Raw genomic sequence first — 10,000 nt, 5'->3', positions numbered from 1 at the left:
AGTTCGTAAATATTTTATGGGTACAAATCCATTGCTGTCAATTATTAATGTTAAAGTTATTCCGTCTTTGGCCAGAAGACTACAGGTTGGCTCCTGAGTTCTTTTGACAGGACCCGAGTGATCTGCGATAGTTTTGTTCCTTCTGGTATAAAGAGGTGTTCTAGGTTCATTTTAAACACTGTCTCTTCCAGACCTGAAATTGACCCTTTCTCTAAGGAGCTTTGGTTTATTTATTAGGCAAAGGTATTTAGACACTACAGTCTGGGTACTACAGCTATGCATTACTATTAAGTATGTTACTGTCACTAATCCTTCTCAGTTGTCAGAGCTGGGAGTGAAAAAAAAAAAACATGTATATATATATATGCACATATATACACATGTATAAAGATGAAATAAATTTAGAGCTCATACTGATACTTTGGATTTAATTTGGGCTATAAAGCTTTTAATACATACACTTATATACACACATGCAAGTAGATAGATAAAGATAAATTCAGAATTCACTCTGATGCTTGTTAATTCTAGACCATATGGTTCTTACTTCATCTCATGGGTCTTAATGTGTCTTACTTTTTTCCACCTTTCTCACTGACACCAACATGCTGGGTGAAAGGATATGTACGTTTAAATTTTTAATGAAGATTGCCCACCATACAGGTTATACTTATTTGCCCACCAAAGATGTATGAGAGTGCCTTTTCCCTACACTCTTGCCATAGTGTGCACGCTACATAGTGGTTTTACTACTTTTCTTATAAAAAAAAAAATGCATAGGTATGTAGTTTGTCCTCATTTTTATCGGAGTGGGGTATCAGTTTTCTATCTTCAGTTTTATCAAACTGAAATAGCAACTCATTTAGGTTTTAATTCACTTTTCTGATTGTAGTTGAGCCATTTTCACGTTAATTAAATGCTGTTTGTTTTTATGTCTATCAACTATTAATGTCATTTGCCCATTCTATTATGTTGCTGAGTAGTCTATTTTTTTTTTTTTTTTTCTTAATGTGGGAGCTCTTTGTATATTTGGAAATTAGCTCATAGGTTATATTTTTATGACTTTTCATTTGTGCTGTATTTTCCACAATAAGAGTTAATTGTCCGGTTAATCTTTTTTTATAATTTGAAAGGCTTTCACCAATCTGAAATGATAAACATTTTCCCTTGTTTTTTCTAGTACTCTTAATAGGCTTTTTTTTTCTTTGAAGACTTTACGTTCACTTTTTAAAAAATTTACATGGAACTTACTTGGTCTAAGGAGTGCAATAGGAAGCCTATTGGGTTCATTAGTTAAGTCTAGTTTTTCCAAGCTTATGTGAAATATATAAATTTCCGGTATGTTTATTTGGGTGTTCCAGGCTCTTCCACTGATAAGTTTTCTCTTCATGTGCCTTTTTCTCACTGTTTTAATTAAACTAGCTTTCTCATATATCTCAGTAGTTTGTCAGGGCAGTTGTTTGGATTCCCTCTCACACGCAATTATTACTCACTTTCAGACTCTTGCTGGTGTGTTTTAAGTGTTTATTTTCTGTGTAAACTTTTGAATAAACTTTTAAAAGATAAAGTTATGGGAGAATGAACATAGTAATACTAACTTTTCCTCAAATACTAAACCTTCCTCTGAAAGCTCATTGTCTTTCAAGTTCTTTAGTACTTTTTACATTGTAAGAGCATTTTAATTTTTTTAATATAGCCAGTGTATATTACTTACTAATGTTAAAGTTTTCTTTTTTATTTATTTATTTATTTTTTTAATTTTTTTTTTGAGACGAAGTCTCGCTCTCTTGCCCAGGCTGGAGTGCAGTGGCCCGATCAGCTCACTGCAAGCTCCACCTCCCGGGTTTACACCATTCTCCTGCCTCAACCTCCCGAGTAGCTGGGACTACAGGCGCCCGCCACCGCACCCGGCTAGTTTTTTGTATTTTTTGGTAGAGATGGGCTTTCACCATGTTAGCCAGGATGGTCTCGATCTCCTGACCTCGTGATCCGCCCGTCTCGGCCTCCCAAAGTGCTGGGATTACAGACTGGAGCCACCGCGCCTGGCCAGGTTTTTTTAAAAATTAATTTAAGTTTTAGATTCAGGGAGTACATGTGCACATTTGTTAATGAGTATATTGCATACTGGTAGGGTTTGGGGTTCTAGTATACCCATTACCCAAATAGTGAACATTGTACCCATTAGGTAATTTTTCAACCCTCATCTGTCTCCCACCCTCTCTGCTTATAGTTTCTGTATATAGACAACATATATTGCTTATACATTTCCCCATAATAATTCATCTTTTTATTGCTATTTTAAATGATATGTTTTGTTCCATAATATTTTCTACTGGTTCTTCATATGTAGGAAGACTGTTCATCTTTTTTGATTAAATATGTAACTGCCATCTTATCAAACTATTTGACGATTTTAATTTTGCTCTTGGGTTTTTTGGGTTTTCATCCAATTTATCTTTGGTTAAAAATGAGTTTTACCTTTCACATTTCTACACTTACTACTTTCTGTTATTTCATTGTTTGTTTACCTTTAGAAAAATGTTAAAAATAGTAATAATAGTGACTGACTTTTTTGCGGAATGAAAATGCTTCTAGTATTTTCAGTATTATGTGTGATGCTGGCTTTTTGTCTTAAGGTAGAATACAAATGACTCTGTTTCATTAAGAGCTGTTAAGATTTTTGATCAGAAATGGACTTTTTTTTTTTTTTTTGAGACAGGTTTTCATACTGTCACCCAGGCTAGAGTCCAGTGGTATGATCACAGCTCACTGCAGCCTTGATGTCCTGAGCTCAGGTGATCCTCCCACCTCAGTCTCCCAAGTAGCTGGGACTATAGGCACACGCCACCATGGTTGGCTAATTTTTGTATTTTTTGTAGAGATGGGGGTCTCACCATGTTGCCCAGGCTGGTCTTGAACTCCTGAGCTCAACCACTCTGCCTGTCCGAGCCTCACAAAGTGCTAGAATTACAGGTTTCTGTCACTACGCCCAGGCTAGAAATGGATTTTTATAATGCCTTTTGATGTTTGTATAACAATGAATTTTTTTTTCTTTTTCACCTTATTTCATTGTACTGCTTCTAATCATTCTCTCCTAGTTTAAATCCTATAGTACTGTATTTTAAAATCACTAAACTCTTCTTTTCTTTCTCTTTTCAAAACTTTTAAAATTATTTTCAAAAGTAAGATTGGTTTGTAAATTTTGGGAGGGATATTTTTGTCAGGTATCTCTGTTGTCATTGGAAAGTTTCCATTTTTCTTTGCTTTCTGAGATAAGTTGCATTGGAAATATGTTTTTTAAAATTTTAATAGAATTCATTTGTGAAACTATCAGCATCTAATGATTAAATGTGTCTTTACAGGCTGTTTTGTAGAAATGATTGGTTTAGATTTATCTTTTCTGGCTTTAGTTTAGTACTTTGGTAGTTTTTTCAAAAGTTATCTTTTTAATCTAGATTATCAGCTACATTTGCATTGGGAAGCAAATTTTATCTTCATCCGATACTATTTCCCCCCTCTTTCATATTTTGTGGATTTGTACATGTAGCTCCACTTTCACCTTTTTTGACCACTACCTCCTTGCTCAAGTAGACATCCTGTAGAGCACGTTTAAACATGGTGTTCCTTAACATTTTATAAATGGCTATACAGTTGATTTTTTAAAATATATTTTAATGAAATTTTAAAGTACATGCATAACTCTTGAAGCACTGCCATAGCATACTTTAGGAAATTATTTATCTTATCTCTACTGTTAAAAAGCAGTACAAAGCAGATAATACAATACAATACAGTTCAGAAATAGGCCTAAGTTTATACAGTCATGTGCCACTTAAGAGGGATATGACCTGAAAAATGTGTTGTTAGACAGTTTCGTTGTGCACACATCACAGAGTGTATTTGCACAATCTAAAATGATATAACCTATTACACACCTACACTATATGGTATAGCCTGTTGGTCGTAGGCTACGAAACTGTGGCATTGTGTTAACTATACTGAATACTGAGGTAGTTGTAACACAATGGTAAGTATTTGTGTAGGTAAACATATCTAAACATAGAAAAGATACAGTAAAAATAGTGTATAAACGATAAAACATAGTATACCTGTACGGGGTACTTACCATGAATGGCGTTTGCAGGACTAGAAATTGCTCTGGGTGAGTTAGTGAGTGAATGTAAAGGCCTAGGACATTACTATCCTATTTTATAAACTTGTACTTTAGACCTTATAAACACTGCACACTTAGGCTATACTAAGTTTATAGAAATATTTTATCTTTCTTTAATAATAAATTAACCTTAGTTTGCTATAACCTTTACTTTTAAACTTTACAATTTTAGACTTTTGACTCTTGTAACACTACTTAGCATAAAACACAGACATGCTGCACAGCTGTACAAAATATTTTCTTTCTTTATATCCTTATTCAATAAGCTTTTGTCTATTTTAACTTTTTTTTTAATGTTTTACTTTTAAACTTTTAATTAAAACTAAGACACAAGCACATACATTAGCCTGTGCCTAAACAGGGTCAGAATCATCAGTATCATTGTTTTGTACCTTTATGTCTTGTTCCACTGGAAAGTTTTGAGGGACAGTAACACAAACACAGCTGTCATAGGCAATGTGTGTATCATAGGCAATGGCCTACGATAACAATTCCTTCTTCTGAAATACCTCCTGAGGAACCCGCCTGAGACTGTTTTATAATTAACTTAAAAAAAAAAATGAGTACACTGTAAAATAATGATAGAGTATAGTATAGTAAATACATAAACTAGTAACAGCCATTTGCCGTCCATATTCAAGTATTATGCTGTACATAATTGTGCATGCCATACTTTTATATGACTGGACTGGCAGCACAATCAGTTTGTTTACACCAGTATCACCATGTGAACAAGGTATTATGATAGTTATAAGGTCACTAAGCAATAGGAATTTTTCAGGTTTATTAAAATCTTAGGGGACCACTGTCGTATATAGTCATTGTTGACTAAAACATTGTTCTGCGGTGCCTGACTTTATGAGGATTTTAATGGATCACAAAGGAGATGTTTTAAATCAAGGAATAAAACAAGTTATTCAGTAAATGATGTTGGGACAATTGACTAGTTATTTGGAAAAAAGACAGCATTATGTCTTTTTTAAATATCCAAATACATATAAATTGGATGAATTTTTTTTCTTTTTTAAATACATAAAACATTTAATACATGCTACAAAATTATTTTTTTTTAAATAGTGAAAACCTAGGGATTTTTTTTTTGAAAATAATCTTAATATCGAGAGGGCTTTTTAAGGTATGGCACGATATTCATAAAGGAAAACATTGGTAAATTTCAGTATGTGAAAATTTTAAACTTGTTCATGACAAAACAAAAGTACAACAACAACGCCTTTCTGTCCAATAAAAGGTGCATCATAAAATCAAAGTCCAATTGGGGAAAATATTTTGCCCAAAATATCACCAAACTTCATTCAGTTAGAAAAATGCAAGCAGCACAGATTGTGAAAAAAGTCAAGAAATATTTCGCTTCTAATAGAAAGTCACACAAGATGTACAAATACACAAGATTGTTCATATCTGTAGAAACTGCTTTAGTTATGCTAAATATATACTATATATGGCCATTCAAGAAAAGTGACAGATTTATTGGTATGGACATTGAGAGATATTTATAAAAAGAATTGGGTTAATAATTTAACCAAGAAGTTATAAACTAGTATGTTTCCATATACATATCATACATACTTGTATACAGAAGTTCTTTTAGTATGTGTATAGAAAAATATATGTAGGATTTAACTCCGAATTCCTCACAGAATAGTGGTTATCTTCTAGGGCTAGGGATAATCATGAACTGTGCTTTTTTACATTATGTGGCCTGAAATTTTGAATCTTTGTAAAAAATAAAATGGGTGGGTTGCAGAAGGAATCGTTTAAACTTTAAAATTTTATGTTGCACTTACCTGAAATATTGGTTTCTTGAACTTTTCTAATATAAAACATAGTTTTATCAAAATGAAAGTATAATTAATGGAATATGTTTCTTATAACTCCAGAAGTTCTTAGTTTTCCTGAGTAAATTTACATCTTCAAAAGCAAAACTCTTCTTTCAAAATTAACGCCTGATTCTCAAGTTGTATGGAGGCAACTGTATATAAAAACTTTGAAAATCATCTGTAATCATAAAGTTGAAACTTAAGAAAGTTTATTAGGGCCATCTATAGATTGAGGAGCTTTGTGCTGATTAAGAGATGTTAAAGTTAATCATAGAAAATTTTTCGTCCATAACTTATTTAAAATGTCAGTAACTCTGGCTTTTTAGGTGAATTTTTTAGCCTAATGTAAGGATGAGTTTTAGATAGTAATTATTGCATTAAACAGTTAGAAGACCTTATAGTAATGAAACAGTTCTTTAGTGTAATAGGATTAGCTCAAAAATGCAACATTGTCCTGGAATTGAAATATAGTAAGTACTTTAAAAAAATCTAGTTGTATGACATTGGACAAGAAATACTCGCGAGCAGGCATTTAATAGACTGAAATCTTTAAAATTACAGGTAACATAGTGTAGATTTAAAATATACCGGGGATTAGTATACGGCACACAACTTATTCAAATATTCATGAATATGAGAATTGCTCTACATTTCCATATGCTGTACTTTGAGATTGTATTATAAATCTCATGTAAGTATATAGTATTTTCAGATGTGCTAACACTGATTACCTAGTCTCATGTTACTACTAATTTTGAATGCAAGTTTCCAAAACCGCCGCTTAGTATCATTAACAAGACTAGACATGACTGTTGACGGGCGGGAATTCATGTTTTAGATTCGTTATGAAAGCTCGGCAGAAAACTTTTCATAGAAAGTTCAGAGGGTTTGCTTTTTCCTTCATTGGAGCAGTTATAATTCATATTAGTTTTACAATAACATTTCATGGTAGTTGGTCATATGATGTAATTTTGACAATAATGTAGCCATGCAAAATATTATTTATAAAGAGATTAATAATTACTAGATACCATTTGAATTGAACAGTAATTAAAATGAAATAATGCATAATTAGCGCATATTGATGCATAATTTTTAGAATCATTGATTAGACACTAAACTATGATCTTGAAGTACCTGGGATTGCATCTTAAACAGCAATCGTCATTCGGTTATAAACATGTAGAGCATATTTCTTTAGTCAATATGGCCATTAGGAATACCTATTTTATATAGGATATCCTTATTTTCTTTAAAATGATTTGCATTATAGTCGATTGTAGAGTAATACCATGAAAAAGTAAAATGAAATTATAATAGAAAATTGAATAGTAAATAAAAAGCAAACGGATAGATAGCCATGCTTCATCAGTTGTCTAGCATTTGAATTTTAATGTATGGCACATGAAGGATTTCTTCTTCAGAAATTTTTTAATGTCTTATATTCCAATATTTTTAATCATTTTAGGCTGCAGTTCATGGAGCTCGTTTCAAAGGGCAAGATCTAAAACTGGCATGGAATAAACCAGTAACTAATATTTCAGCTGTTGAAACAGAAGAAGTTGAGCCTGATGAAGAAGAAGTAGGTTATTTTTTTTTTCCACTTATTTTTACCCTTAATCGTTCATAGCTTTTATATAAAATGTGATTTTTGTGGCTTTGAATTTAACATAAAACTTTTATTCCTGACCCATAGTCCAGGCAGGGGGATATCAGATAAATGCAAACAACTTTAAATTTTCTGGATTATGAGAAGAACTGTGGATTGCTAATTCAAAAAGAATATATGAAAATCATATATATACTCCATTTTTATTTACCCTTAGAGACAATAATTATTAGCTTTTTATCCACAGGAAATCTTGTAATATCTTAAGTTTTAGGGTAATCTATTCTCAGTTGCTTTATTAACATTTCAGCTTTCCTTTATTTTAATTCATATATCATTTTAGTTATTAGAATGAATGCCTGTTATATGGTAGATACTGTCATAGGCACAAAAATGAATAAGACACGGTCCCTATCTATCATCAAGGAGCTTATAATCTGAAAAGGGGGGTGGTGGCAGACACATAAGAAACTAGTTACAATAAAAGTCAGACTGATAACGCTGAATAAAGATTTGAACAACATGCTCTGGAAACTCAGAGGAAGGAGTGATTGTTTCCATCCCGGAAAATTTTAAAGGAGGTATTGACAGTGGAACTGGGCCCTAAGCAATAAAATAGCTTTCATAATCTAGAACTGGAGCTGGGAATATAATTGAGAGGTATTTTAGATGGAGGAATAAGCATCAGGAAAATGGAAGTGTGCATTTTCTTTGAGTAACAGCAATTAGTCTGATGGCTAAGAGGTATGGGCCAGTGAAGTGGTAGAGCCCTTTGAAAGCAAAAACTTAAAAGTAAGCAACTCTTATTTAATCACCAAATAAACTTTAGGAGAAAGTTTAACTTAAGAAATAAAGGTAAGGTGGGGAAACTAAATGATTCCATGTTTTACCTTCATAGTGGCACTTCATTTTGTTTGAAGAGCATTTCAAGGCTGTTATACATATCCATAGTCAAATGCAAGAATAAAAATGTATATTTTGAAACTCATATACATGATTTGTCATTTTATATTTTAGATTATACCTTTGTCCTTCCATGAGTTTGAATTGAATGGGGAGAAAAGCAGGAGAGCTCCTGGTATTAGGTATTTTGAAAAGTTTGAAATAGCAGTCTGAGAAGTGTTTATGAAGGGAATGGGGAAAAGAAAGGAATGCAATAATAGAAAATGTTTGTTGCATACAGCAGAAAATAAATATAAATATAAATCCTGGTAGAATTTTATACAAGTCATTGGTTGATTTTAGTATTCAAGGTTAGGAGGGTAAATGAGAGAAAACTTACTGTTTTCTTTTTTAAAAAAGTTTGACCAATATTTTAAAGTTACAGAAGATGGTGTAATTTGCTAAAGAGAGGCAGGAAAAAATGGCATGTACAAAGGCTTAATTTGATAATTTGTTTAGTGTGTTTCATGCAAACAATAGAATAGATCATATAGAGAAACCATTGAGTGGTTAAATGTCGCTTTTCCTTGTTTTGTGAATGTTCTAGCTATAAAAATGCCTTTTGTATTCAACTCTGTTGAGAGAGATCAGTATTTAAAAGTGTCACCTTTTTTTTCTTTTCTTTTTTTTTTGGGTAAATTCCTAAATACATTTTAACCTAAAGTTTCAGGAAGAGTCTTTGGTGGATGACTCATTACTTCAAGATGATGATGAAGAAGAAGAGGACAATGAATCTCGTTCTTGGAGAAGATGATTTGACTGATCATTGATCTACATATGCTAGAACTCTACCTGTGTTTCATTAGTATTATCTAATGTACTTTTACATATTTGTAAAAACAATTTTTGGTAAAATGTGATGAAGATGGATTTCACAAATAGACAAAAAAGAAGAAAACTACCTTCTGATCTTGTATTTTGAAAGATTGATGTTTGCATTTTATTTCAGTAAACAATTGCTAAAGACATCATACTAGAAACATATGCAATGTTTTTATTACATACTTCTACTGGACATTACAGAATTCTTTGGGTTCTTTGTAATTTAATGAATAGGTCTGAAAACTTATGACCAATACTTGTTATAACTTAGAGGATTTTGTTTTATTCCAAATAAGGAATGAATTTGCATTTAAAATCTTAATGAATGTTTTCAAAACTGAATAGATAACATAGTACTCTAACTAAAGTCTCCAAGTTATGTATTATAATATTACATAGTAGTATGCTTAGGCTTTACTATGTATTAGCCTTTTGTTGGACTGTGTATGTATTTTACCATATGGGTTTTAATGATAATGGTGTTTGACTGCTTTACATGAGTCCTTATGCATCCGGATGTTATAATAAAGTGGAATGGTCTCTTAAAAAAAAAAAAAGAAAAGAAAAGAAAAAAGCAATGACAAAAAAAAAAAAAAAAAAAACCAAGACAAACAG

General features: G+C 31.9%; 1 protein-coding gene across 1 annotated transcript in view; it reads left to right on the top strand.

The window, feature by feature from the left end:
- The window catches only part of RBM26 (RNA binding motif protein 26), a 90,372-nt gene extending 80,385 nt beyond the window's left edge, over nt 1-9,987 (top strand). Inside the window, 2 exon segments of the mRNA XM_017871209.1 lie at nt 7,481-7,594; nt 9,228-9,987. Of these exon segments, the coding sequence (XP_017726698.1) occupies nt 7,481-7,594; nt 9,228-9,317 (204 nt within the window). The 3' untranslated portion in view covers nt 9,318-9,987.
- The last annotated feature ends 13 nt before the right edge of the window (nt 9,988-10,000 follow it).

This window comes from Rhinopithecus bieti, unplaced genomic scaffold (assembly GCF_001698545.2).
Source record: "Rhinopithecus bieti isolate Rb0 unplaced genomic scaffold, ASM169854v2 scaffold_4981, whole genome shotgun sequence".
NCBI lineage: Eukaryota > Metazoa > Chordata > Mammalia > Primates > Cercopithecidae > Rhinopithecus > Rhinopithecus bieti.
The sequence above is the reverse complement of the archived record's forward strand: the minus strand, read 5'-3'. Positions and strand labels throughout refer to the sequence as shown.